This window comes from Podarcis erhardii, assembly GCF_964252035.2.
Source record: "Podarcis erhardii genome assembly, chromosome: 9".
Lineage (NCBI taxonomy): Eukaryota > Metazoa > Chordata > Lepidosauria > Squamata > Lacertidae > Podarcis > Podarcis erhardii.
Genome location: NC_138512.1, coordinates 79,807,912 through 79,819,637, shown reverse-complemented (window position 1 = coordinate 79,819,637; position 11,726 = coordinate 79,807,912). Strand labels below are relative to the sequence as shown.

Below are 11,726 nucleotides of genomic sequence, written 5' to 3'. Positions count from 1 at the left end.
CCACTCCCCCTTTGAAACCCCCCACAGCAACAGGTGGGGCTTTCCTGAAAAAGCCCCACTGGGGAGACCCCAATAGGGAAAGGCTCTTTTGACTCATGAGCCTCTTGGGCGCTGCTCTGTCCACTCCCCGTTCTTTATTCCTGCTGGTGGAGAAGGTCAGCGAGCCCCCTGCCAAAAAGCAAAACCAAATCAGTATGGATTGTTTTATGTTTGTACCCAGGCCCTGTGTGCAGCTTCAAGCTAGGCAGTGTGGTGCAGTGGTTAGAGTGTCAGACCAGGACCTGGGAGAGACCAGGGTTCAAATCCTCCATGAAGTGTAACCTGGGGGTGGGGGCAGTCACTGCCTCTCAGCCTAACCTACCTTGCAGGGTTGCTGTTGCTGTGGGGATTAAATGAGGGGAGGGAGAACCACAAATGCCACATAGAGCTCCATGGAGGGATATAACCGCAGCAAGTAAATGAGCAATGTTGGCCCTGGAACTGGCAAATGGCTGGCATCTAGGAAACAGAGGCAGCTGCCTCAGCAGCACGATGGGCCAGCCTCTGTTACCTGCCCTGACTTGTGCTATTCCTTCTGGCTGCTAGGGAAAAACAGAGACCAGCGTTCTTGGGAGTGGCATTCTGGTGGGCTAAGCATGATGTGCCTGAACAAACCCCCAAGAAAGGACCTTTTACCAGGGAGCTGGAGCCGTGAGATGTATTTTAGGGGTTAAAGGGAGGGAAAACACCAATCTGTAGACCACTCTGTTTGTGCATTGACTTTCTCTCCAGAATTCCATCTCTGCCGCGATGCTGCAGAGTCCCTTTCCATGCCTTTTGCTCAAGATGAACCAGCGTGAATCTTGCCAGCATGGGTTGTCTCTGCTGAAATGCGAGGGGCGTTTGTAGCAGGGTAGTTCCGTTTCTCAAAGGGACTTTCACTCATACAAGCCATCCCTGGCTATCACTGTCCCTCCATGATCAGTGTGGACGTGGGACCCCATCTGAAGACCTTTGTTGATTCAGGGGCACCTCACTCCTCTCTGCCAGGTGCCAAATCCCCATGGGGGGAGGGTCTCCAGTGAGCCTCTCACAGCTGTGCATTCAAGGTTCGGTTTTGCGGGGGCAATCATCATGTTTGGTGATTTATTCCCTGGGTGCCTAAAAGCAAAGATGGCACAGTGTGCCAGAAAACGTAATATTAAAAGAACAGCAAAAAGAAAACGTTATTGTGATATGCAATAAAAAGTTGACAGCCCCCTCCCCCATAAAAAGCACCCAAGAAACCCCTAATTGTGGGCTTAGGATCTAAATCTGGATGACTCTAACAGGCAGTCCGGATCCTGCCTCTCCAGCTGGCTACCTAAGTGAGGGAGCTACTGAACCAGCAGACTTAGATTAAAACAAACATGTTTCAGGTGCATTTAAGGTGTGCTCCTTTGGTTTTTTTTTTGGTTTTTTTTAAATTGGTTCTGTAAAACAGTTGGTCCATCTATTACACTACACTACCTAATGTTAATAGAATTAAGCCGATTGTGCTGCAATGGTACCGCCAATTGTTCTGCTGTATAACCGTGAATCTAAGGGGGTGGAACGGGCTCCACCAAAACTGATGCCACAAAAATGTGCCACTTTCTAAGGTTCCACCAGGTTGCTGCACAGCGCTGCCCACCCCTCCCCCCGCTCACGCTGGAAAGACTCGTGTCCTACCTGTGTTCCTTACCCCTGAAGGGAGCCTTACCTGACTTCCCAGGTGCTTCCCAGCCAGGCGGATCCAGAAAGTGCCCAGTCAGGCGTTTTTGCAAAGCGCGTTAGTTTCTCCTGCACAAGGCAGCCCTCCAAGAAACAACCCCCTCTTGCAATGAACCGGAGGTGCCTGCAATGCCTCTTCTCCCTCTCCCTCCTGCCCATTGCAACAGGGCTTGCGCAGGAGATCTTCCCATGAGTTGCGGGAGAGGATGGTCGGTTTTCCCCGCATCTCCTGAGATAGAGACCTGTGTTGAAGCAAAGAACTGTTAAGAGGTGAATGCCTCCCCGCGACTCGCGCGCCACTGCCCTCTTTCCTCTCCCCCGCACCCCAGAAAATAAAAGCAGAAGCTGTGGAGGGTACGGAGCCTTCCGTAATGGAAGTTTGGGGCGTCCTTTTGGCTTCTGGGCGACAGGGTCGAAATGCAGCAACGGCTCGAGGGAGCTCCTGTGTCCGGCGGCGGCCCTGAGAGAAACGGTTCCTCTTCCTTCGCCTTCTGTCTGCGGCGCTTCGCTAGAGACCGTTTCCTTTCCCTTCGCTCAAGGGATGGGGGCCACCCGGCGCACCCTCGGTGGTCCGTTGGTGGTCTCCCCTTGGGAGCTCGGCCGGCTCTCCTCTCTCGACGGCAGCAGCAGCAGCAGCAGACGGGATGGGCGGCAGGTTGGGGGGTCCATATGCTCCGTTGCCGTCTTCTGGCCAAGGGACGGCCCCACTCCGTGGCTGACGGACTCTCGGTGTGCTCTTCTCTCCGCAGGGACGGAGCGCCGACGGCTGGCGGCGGAGGGCGTCCAGCAAGGCTCTTCGGCGCGTCTCTCCCGGCGGGCCCGCGGCCAGAGCTGGCACGCTCCAGCGCCCGGCCTCCTGCCCCCTCCCGTCGTCGCAGTCGCCCCCGCCTCGAAGGGGAGGGAGGAGGGGCTCCCCCCCCGCCCGCCGGCAGAGTACCGGCCCGCGCCGCCTCTATATAAACACCCGCCGGGGCTGTTCCCCGCAAACTGGCGCGGCGCGAAGCGGCTCCTCCTCCCGGCAGAAGCGCAGTGCTGGAAAGTGGCAGCAGCAGCGCCGACGCCGTTGCCCTCCCCCCGTCCGCCCGTTCTCCTCCTCCTCCTCCTCCTCCCCCCGAGCCCGGCCCAGCCTAGCCCAGCCCGGCCCCCGGCAGAGGCGCTCAAGAGAGCCGCTCAAGTTGGACGGAGCGACACCCGCAGCCAGCCGCCGCCGGGCGCAACACAGCCGTCCTGCTCCGGAGAGCTCGCTGCGCCTTCGCTTGGGCTTTGGAGACGCGTCTGCTTTTCGCTCAGTTCCTCCGGGCCGGTTTTTTTCCCGCCCTCCTCTTCCTCCTGCTGCTCTGCTTCTCCCCCCCACCCCCGTTTGAGTCAAACAAACAAACAAACAACAAACAACAACCACCCTGCAGTCGTTATTTATATCCCCCCCCCCGTTTTTTGGTACAAAACAAACAGAAACCCCTTTCCTCGTTATTTGAGAGTTTCTGTGAAGTTTTTTTGGCGCAAGCCCGTCAGAGTTTGCAGCAGCAGCAGGAGAATTGAGAAGAGTCGCTTTTGGGGACCGGAGTCTCTTTGAGGTGCTTTTTGCCCCCTCCTCGCCTTTGATACTCCCCCCTTTTTCGCATTCTTTTATAAGTGGGGAGGAGCTGCTTTTATATCTTTCCCTCCCCTCCCTCCCCTCCCCAATCTCTCTAAAAGCCACAAATTGCCCAGAGCCGGGGCGCATTCGTTCCCCGGCGCGCCGCTCGGACGACTCTCTCTCTCTCTCTCCTTCCCCCGCCGGCCCGGTGCGCGGCTCGGCGGCTACCTCCCGGGGGGCGCCCCCCACACTCTCCTCAGAGGAAGCAGCGCCACCGGGCAAGATGCTTTTCCAAGGCTTCGACCTGCTCTCGGCGCTGGCCACCGTCGTCGCCTGCCTCGTCTCGGTCACGCTCCTCCTGGCCGTCTCGCAGCAGCTGTGGCAGCTCCGCTGGGCCGCCACGCGCGACAAGAGCTGCAAGCTGCCCATCCCCAAGGGCTCCATGGGCTTCCCGCTCGTCGGAGAGACCTTCCACTGGCTCCTGCAGGTAAGCCCGCCGGCGTCGGGGGGCGGGAGAGAGGCGCAGACGCAGCCACGCTCGCCGGAGGCCTCCTAGCACCGTTCCGCCGGGCGCCCCGGTCGGCCAGCTCCGGGGGTCCTGGGCAGCTAGGACGCACCGTGTGGCTGCTGGAGGCTCCCCGCCGTCCTACAAAACGTGCGGCTTGCACAGTTGCTGCTTGCGACGTGCAAATGCCGCGCGCGCCGATCCCTGGCCCCTTTCCTCGAGAGCAAGTCCTGCGCGCGACAGGCGAGCTTCCCCATGTCCCAGCCAATCCTTGAGGGGTTTGCAAAGCGAAAGGTCTCCCCCCCCCCACCTCCAGCCGCGCCGCGTGGTTCTGCAGCCTCGGAAGGGGCCGGATCCGCTTAACGGTCAGTCGCCCTCCCTTGCAGCCGGGGCTCGAACTGGTGACCTCGTCCAGCCGAGCGTGGTGCTCGGGCGCTGGGCTGGCTTCGGTCTCCTCCCCGTTTCCAGGAGGGCCCTCTTCAAAAACTTCTCCCCCCAGCCCAACGAGCGTAGGAAGCCCCGCTCAGGTCCGAAGGCAGGCGCCGGCGTGGCGGGCTGCATGGCCCCTTTAAGGCGCGGGGTCTGTCTGGGGACCCCCTCGAGCCGCCAGGTAAGGACCGGCTCCGGGGAGGACCGCAGGGAGGGGGCGGGCTGGTGGTGCTGTCAGCGGCAGCGCCTCGCTCGGACTCCGGCAGCTCCCTCTGCCTGGAATCCCGAGAGCCGCCCGGGAGATCTCGAGATTCGCTGAGCAAAGCAGCGGGGAAGCCCCCGGGTCGAGATAATCGGGAGATTAACCCGGGATTAACCTTCTTAAATGCTGAACAACCTCTCGAGGAACGCGATCACTGGGGTGTTTGTGTGTGTGTGCGCGCGTGGAGATTCCCGAGTTAAACCGAGAGGGATATGCAAGGTTTGGGAGCAGAGAGAGATGGTAGACCCAGCAAAAGACACCCCCCCCCCTTTCAATAGGACACCCTTGTCTCGCACCTCTCCGAAATGCACAAACTTTATTACCTGTTCTAGAACCCTTAAACTTTGGGGAGGGGCAGCTCCACCACCGCAGCCCCTTAGGAAAGTATCTCTGTTCAGAGATGCTGCGACATGGCCATAGCTCATGTCTTGTTGGGGGGGAGGGGGCAAGCAGGTTGCCTTTTCCCGCGGAGGGTGCAGCTCTGGAACACCTCCCGCCGCGATGGGTCCTCCTTCCGCCAGCTGGAGGAAAACCCTGTTCTGGGTCCTCGTCGATAAACTCAGAAGTAACAGCATCGCAGACTTAGCAGGAGAGACCTCCGTGGATGGAGGGGCTAGAGAGGGGAGCTCCCTGCCAGCAGCGCAAGGGTTAACTGCCCTCACTCAATAGGGCTTTATTTTTAAAAGAAATTTATCAGATTTTTACAGGGGGACCGAGAAAGGGTTCTCCCTTTTCCACAAGGCTCCATCCAAACAGAGTCCAGGGCTAAAAATACAAAAAATTTTGTATAAATTGGACTCCGGCTCGAAAACTCTCGCCACATAAAGGCGGCCTTTGTACAGTGATGGAAATGTTGTACAAATAACCCTTTATTAATGCCACAAAAAGTACTTTAATTATATTTACGCAGATCAAGAAACAGGGTCACCTGAACATCTGAACTTCACAACTGTGCTTTTGTTTAAAAACACACACGCACACACGGGCGCCCCCCCCCCGCGCCCCCCCCACCTGCCCCCCAAAGGCTCCGCCACCCTCTTCGCTTAGAGACCCTGCAGCGGCTCGGGGGAGAGCCGCAGAGCTTGATTTAAAGGGGCAGATGGCTTTGCACAGTTTCTCCGAAATTTTATAGGGCACGTAAACCCCCTAAAAAACCCGATGCTGGTATTGGAGGTGGGGGAGGTAGCAGAGGTGTGTGTAGGATGTGTGAGGGGTGGGGAGAAGGCAGGGGAGGGGTGCTCAGGTCGCCTTTCCTTGCTGTCACGCCCCCTCCCCTGCTAAGGACCGGACCGGCATGTGGGAAAGTTATTAAAAGCCCTAAACTCTGTCCAACGACTTAGTCAAGGATAATTGCAGTGCGTTAAGGCAGTCGGTCCACACCCCGCCCCCGCCCCGAAAAACGCACATGACTGAAGAAGCTTTATGGGGCTGGAAGCAAAGGGGAGAGGGGCGGTTGTGGAGTGGGGTGAGCCGGCTCTCTTATCTTTGTTAATTTGGGATAGGGGTGTGCGTAAAAGCCGGGGGGATTAAGTCAGCTCAGACGCGCTCTGTGCGTTCATTCCAGGAGCTGCCTGAATGAAAGGAACCCACCAATATTTGGGGGAGCGAAAACTCCCATGCGCTTCCTCCTTCCCCTTCCAACCCTAAGAAGTCAAGGCAAAGGAGAGGGCAGGATCCCCGGTTTCCACTGGCCATTAGCCAGACCCTGGAGTAGCCACAACAGTGAGAACCCTCCCAAGCTGTGTGTGAGATCAGCACCTTGCATCTGACCCACATAAAATCACCTCCACTGCACACTTTGAAGCGCATGATTCCTCCCAAAGAATCCTGGACACTCTAGTTTGCTAAGGGTGCTGGGAAGGTCCAGTGGGTGCACTTCACCTCACATGTAACTGCCTCGTGATTGAAGGGCCTTTGTCGAGGTTCATGGCGAACCCCAAGTCCTCTTTTCAGGGCTCACGAGGTCGGAATGTACACCTGAGCATGTGCAGGGAGCCAGCGAGCAATTGCGATGACCATCCCTCATAGCTTTGGTTGGGACAGGTCTTCCCGGTCAGGCGAGAGCCCCAGAATTAAACGCAGCTCATTAGCGCTAATTATCAAGCCGTTGCATCATTTGTGTTCCTGGCAACCATCCGGATAATGTTGAGACAGCCTTGTGCCCATAGAATGGATGAGGAATGGTGGTCTGTCAGTTGCAGCCCTTGGTGGGCTCAGGGCTGCCCCGTCCCTGTGGGCCTTTCCTCATGCTCAAGTTACAAGAAATGAGAATCTAACAATTCTCCTTCCTTGGAGACTTTCAAGCAGAGGTTGGGTGGCCACCTGTACTGGATGCTTGAGCCGAGATTCCTGCATTGCAGGGGTTGGACTGGATGACCCTCGGGGTCCCTTCCAATTCTACCATCCTATGCTTCCAGAGAACTGGTAGATGAGAGACAACGTTGCAGTATCCCCCTTCCCCCATTCCATCTGCTGGTGCCCCAACATCTTTGGAAGGGGTGTACGTGTTCATTTGTGACACGTAACTTGGCTTACTTCCTGAAGCCATCTGCTCAGGCTTCCATCTGCAGAAGCTCTGCTATGCAGGACCTAGAAGATGCTTGTGGGCTTGACCAAGGACGGTGGCAGGTGAGCTGAGGAAGAGCTGAACTTGGATCTCCTCTGCCCCAGTTCACTGAGCTACAGGGGAGGAGGGGAGCCTCACCAGGGGTTGTGGCCCCAACCCCTGCCCCCCTCCCCTGCTCTGCAATCTGGGCTCTGCCCAGGATACATTCCAGCAGGGCTGCAGTTCACACTTTCTTCCCTAGACCAGGGCCACCGTTTCCCCCCATTTCCCAAGCATCGTCCACTGATAATATTTCCAATGCTCCACCTGTCATTCATTTAGAAATGTTCCGGTCTGGGAATCTGTGAATGGAGGATTCCTTTTCACAGCCTCACATTCTCTGTTCCCCTCTAATGTCAACCCTTAGCATTTACATTGCCAGCCAGTTTTTAAAAGACTCTCCACCCCCACCCACTGGTGTGGGGTAGAGATGCAAACACGGCAGATCCAGGTGACCTTGCAGGTGCAGCTAAGGTGAGGGTCTGTGTCACCCCTCAGCACCTCCAGGCACTAGGGCGGAGAGAGACCCTTGTCTGAAATCCCAGAGAGCTGTTGCCAGTCAGTGTAGGTAATAGTGAGCTAGATGGACTAGGTATACGGCACCTTCTTTTTCCTTTCCCCCAAAGTTTAGCCATTTTAAAAGACACGACACTAAAGAAAAAAGGGCTGGGGAGGGAAAAGGAAAACAAGGTGGCCCAGAATTCTGAATGCTATAATATTCTTATATTCCTGCTTCTTAGCCCCCTGCTCAGGAAGAAGGCTGGGGTATTAACCTTTGTGAACGGAAGAGCCTCTCCCCAATTTTGATTATACCCTGCACATAAATGCTCCTTGAAATTACGGACCCACTCAGGGAAGGTGGTTGAAGGAGGGTGCTGTGGGTTGAATGCCCCCACCCCATGCTTAAACTCCCAAAGGAAGGCAAAGCACATGATTTGAGCCAGCCAGAAAGCCACACTCTGCACCAGAGCCTTTCTCCCCAATTCTCTCTGTGTTGTAATGCAACAAAGAAAAGGCACTCTGCATATGTTCAAAGATGCTTTATAATCCCAGATATTGTGAGTCTGGGCTGGGTGCTGTGGCTTAGGCAGGCTCACTGTGTGCTCATAGAGCTGAGATGAGTGGGGAGGCAGAGTGCTTTTCAAATATCTGGGGATGGTGGTGATAAACTGGATGTCTCTGGTGTCAAGAGGGACCTCAGAACTGGAAGCGGGTTTCTCCCAACTTAGGAGGGTTTTCCCGGTTGCCTCTTTCAGGGCTCCTACTTCCAGTCATCGCGGAGGGAGAAATATGGGAACGTCTTCAAGACCCACTTGCTGGGCCGCCCCCTGGTCCGGGTGACGGGCGCCGAGAACGTCCGCAAGATCCTGATGGGCGAGCACAGCCTGGTCAGCACCGAGTGGCCCCGCAGCACGCGGATGTTGCTGGGGCCCAACACCGTCGCCAACTCCATTGGGGACATCCACCGGCACAAGAGGAAGGTAAGGGTGGCGGCGGCAGCCTGTCTTGAAGGAGAATGTGTATGCGAGAGGTTCATCCAACTCCCTCCAATGCAGGAATCACAACTAAATCATGTAGGCGTAGGGCCTTCTCGGTGGTGGCACCCACCCTGTGGAACACCCTCCAATCGAGGAGATGAGGAACTATACAACCTTTAGAAGACACCTGAAAGCAGCCCCGCATAGGGAAGCTTTTAATGTGCAATGTTGTGCTTTGTTTTTATAGATGTTGGAAGCTGCCCAGAGGGGCTGGGGCAACCCAGCCAGATGGGTGGGGTACAAATAATAAAATTACTTTCGTTATCAGTGCTTTTTTGAAGTTGTTACAGTTAAGTGCAGCACTTTTTAACAACAACAAAAAGAGGTGCTGGTACTGCGTGCCCTTGAATATCTCCTAAAAAAAGAGCACTGATTATTATTATTATTATTATTATTATTATTATTATTATTATTATTATCCCTTAGCCCAGTGGGTCTCAAAGGGTGTGGCAGGAAAGGATTCCAAGTGTGGCAGGAAGATTCAAGGGCAATCAAAGAAACACTGAAACATTCCAGTGTAGCATTGTGCAGCATAGTATCAAAATAAAGTATTTTTATTTGCAGAGTTTTCAAAACCAAGCACTGGCTATTGTTTCTCTCCTCCCCGCAATGTATTTCTTATCAATAATAATAACAAAAAATGGTGTGGCACGAGCAAATTTTTATTCCGAAAGTGTGGCTCAGAGAACATTTTCTTTGAGAATCCCTGCCATAGAAGACGGAGATTCCAGCTAGAATGTTGGGATGCAGCCAGAGAGATCACTTCCAATCTAAGGTGCCCCGTGACCACGATAAAATAAGGATGGGCTTATTTCTGGAGCAAGTTCAAAACTTAGCTCTGCTGCAAAACTGAACCCCCCCCCCGCCCCCCCTGCTAAGAGTTGTAAAGGGAGCCTTTTCCAAGGCAACCAGTAAGTTAAGTTAGCTGCGTTGGCTAATTACAAATTTTTTTCCCAAAATGCATCTTTTGTTAGGCTGACCAAAAATATCGTAACACCGCATGTGAGGTTTAGAGTTGTCCCGAATTCTCCTCCTGTCCGGCTGGATGGGAAGCAGAGCCAGCGAAGGAGGCGGCAAAACGGGGGGCTGGCAAGGAGGAGGTGCCCAAAATTCATTTCGCAGCCCCCCCGTCGCCCCGTTTCCCACTTGGCCTGAGAAGAGTTCGGGGGACATTTGGGTTGGCTGAACAAAGAGGTCGCCCCAGTCTGGATTTTGGAAGAAGCAGGGAGTGTTGTCTTAACACAAAGCTTTGGAGCGTCTGTACATGTGCAGAGTGCGCCCGCCTCTCCGTGCGGCCGGGATCCTCCTTGGGCACCTGAGGGCTGGTGGGAGTTGCAGTTCAAGGGCCCCCCCTTGGGGAAGGCTGAGTTCAGGGGGTGTCTGCATCCGAGGAGAAGGGGGGCATTTGGATCTCGCGTGGTGAGGCTGATCTGTTGATGTGGGGGTGTGTGTGGGTTGCTCCCCACTCAATACTAACTGTGGTAGCGATCTCTGTCGGTGGTGGGGTCCCTTTTGCGTGGGCATTTCGGGGAGTGGGGGGGTCTGTTCCATCCGACGTCATCTTCTAACGTGCCCCCCTCCCCAAAGCTTTGCGGGCTGCGGCTTCTGCCCCCTCCCCTTCGCCCGCCCCACGTGGGTTTCCTCTTTCTCTTCCAACCCCCCCCCCCCGTCTCAACATTAGACGCGGCGGCCTTTGAGGAATTTAAAGGGGCGATGGGACTCCGCCGCCGCCGCTTAGCCACGCGTTGCGGACAAACGCCCCGCACCCCGACGTCGGTTGGCTCCGTTGACTTGACACGGGAGTGGGCAAAGGGGGGTGTCGGGCAGCGCATTCACACGTGGCGCCCCCTTCCCCACGCGCACGGAGAGCCCTTTCCTATCCCGGTCGCCGTCGAGTCGCTTTGCGCGCGGCCACCGTCAGTTAAGCCACCCTGTGAGGCTTTACTCGCGAGCAAGCAATAGGCGCAGGTCCGCGGCCAGCTTCTTCCGCAGCAAAGGGTTGCGAGGTCGCCTGCCCGTCGGGTGGCTCCACAGCCGCGCTTCTCGGAGACCCTCGCGGACCCTCCCCACGTTCTATGACAAAATCCCGTGATCCGCGCGCCCCGCCGGAAAAGCTAGTTTGAAGCGGGTAGTCGTGCGCGGGGGCCCCTGAGCGCGTGCAGAGCGCTTTCCCCAGGAAACGCTGGCTCGCGTGTTTTTGAGACCGTCAGCCGGGCGGGCGTTCCCAGGCAGGGTTGCCTGAGCCCCGGAACCTCTTGCTGGCCGTCGGGGGGCTTTTGCCACCGGGGCTCTGCAGGGGTGGGGGGTGGGCTTCGTCGATCTCCGGCCCGGGGGCTCCGTCGAGGCGCAGGCGCCCCCGGCCCGCCGACCCCCGCGGCGAGGCTGTCTGGGTTGCCGTCGGGGGAGCTGTCCGCGGGCTTAATGGCTTTCGGGTGTCCTCCTGCTGAACGGCGGGCGGCGGGCGGCGGCGGCTCCGCCCCTGGCTGGCTGCCTCCCTCCGTCGGCGAGGCCGGGAATCTCCCCGGCTCCGGCCGCCCCTTCCAGGCGGCACGTGGGGAAGTTGAACTGTAGTAACCTGGAAGGCGCGGCGGCGCGGCGGCGGCTCCAGCCTTAAAAGGGCCATGCCCCAGGCGGGACCACCGCGCCGCTCGACGGCTCCCCGCAACTAGAAGGGCACCCTCGGACCTGGGACCTGGAGACGCGCAGGCTTCTCCAACAGGATGCCCTCTGCCCGTTTCACACTAAGCGGCTGAAGGGCACCAGGTTGGCAGAAGCCGGTTTCAAGGGGTTCACAGGCTTTTTTTGGGGGGGGGGGGTCGTCCGGCCCAGTGAGGTTTATTGATTGCATTTATATCTCGCTATTTTCCTCCAAGGCATTAAGGGTTTGTTCATGGTCCCCCCCCCCATTTAAGCCCCAGAGGCAGCAACTGGCCCAACGTCACTCACTGAGCCTTGTGGCAGTGGCAGGATTTGAACCCTGGTCTTCCAGGTCCTAGTCCTTATTTAATCCCCACAACATCCCTGTAAGGTAGGACAGAGAGTTGGCAATTGGCCCAAGGTCATCCAGTTCACTTTGTGGC

At 56.7% G+C, this 11,726-nt stretch overlaps 2 protein-coding genes and 1 long non-coding RNA gene across 3 annotated transcripts in view; 2 read left to right on the top strand and 1 right to left on the bottom strand.

Annotated features, from left to right (window-relative positions):
- Window positions 1-681: 681 nt before the first annotated feature.
- LOC309350454 lies at window positions 682-1,833 on the bottom strand. The gene is made up of 2 exons (XR_014160390.1): window positions 1,721-1,833; window positions 682-1,140 (listed from the first exon to the last, which is right to left on the bottom strand). It is a non-coding gene; the product is annotated as an uncharacterized lncRNA (long non-coding RNA).
- Window positions 1,834-1,860: 27 nt separating this feature from the next.
- Window positions 1,861-3,414, top strand: LOC309350220 (uncharacterized protein; the record flags this gene model as incomplete). Its single annotated transcript, XM_081877035.1, has 2 exons — window positions 1,861-1,975; window positions 2,094-3,414. 2 exons carry the CDS (start codon window positions 1,861-1,863, stop codon window positions 3,302-3,304), a joined length of 1,326 nt encoding a protein of 441 aa, XP_081733161.1. The 3' UTR covers window positions 3,305-3,414.
- Window positions 3,415-3,575: 161 nt separating this feature from the next.
- CYP26B1 (cytochrome P450 family 26 subfamily B member 1) overlaps window positions 3,576-11,726 on the top strand; it is a 32,097-nt gene continuing 23,946 nt past the window's right edge. The window contains exons 1-2 of the mRNA XM_081876991.1: window positions 3,576-3,794; window positions 8,365-8,589. Coding sequence (XP_081733117.1) covers window positions 3,591-3,794; window positions 8,365-8,589 — 429 coding nt within the window. The 5' untranslated portion in view covers window positions 3,576-3,590. The remainder of the gene's footprint in view (window positions 3,795-8,364; window positions 8,590-11,726) is intronic.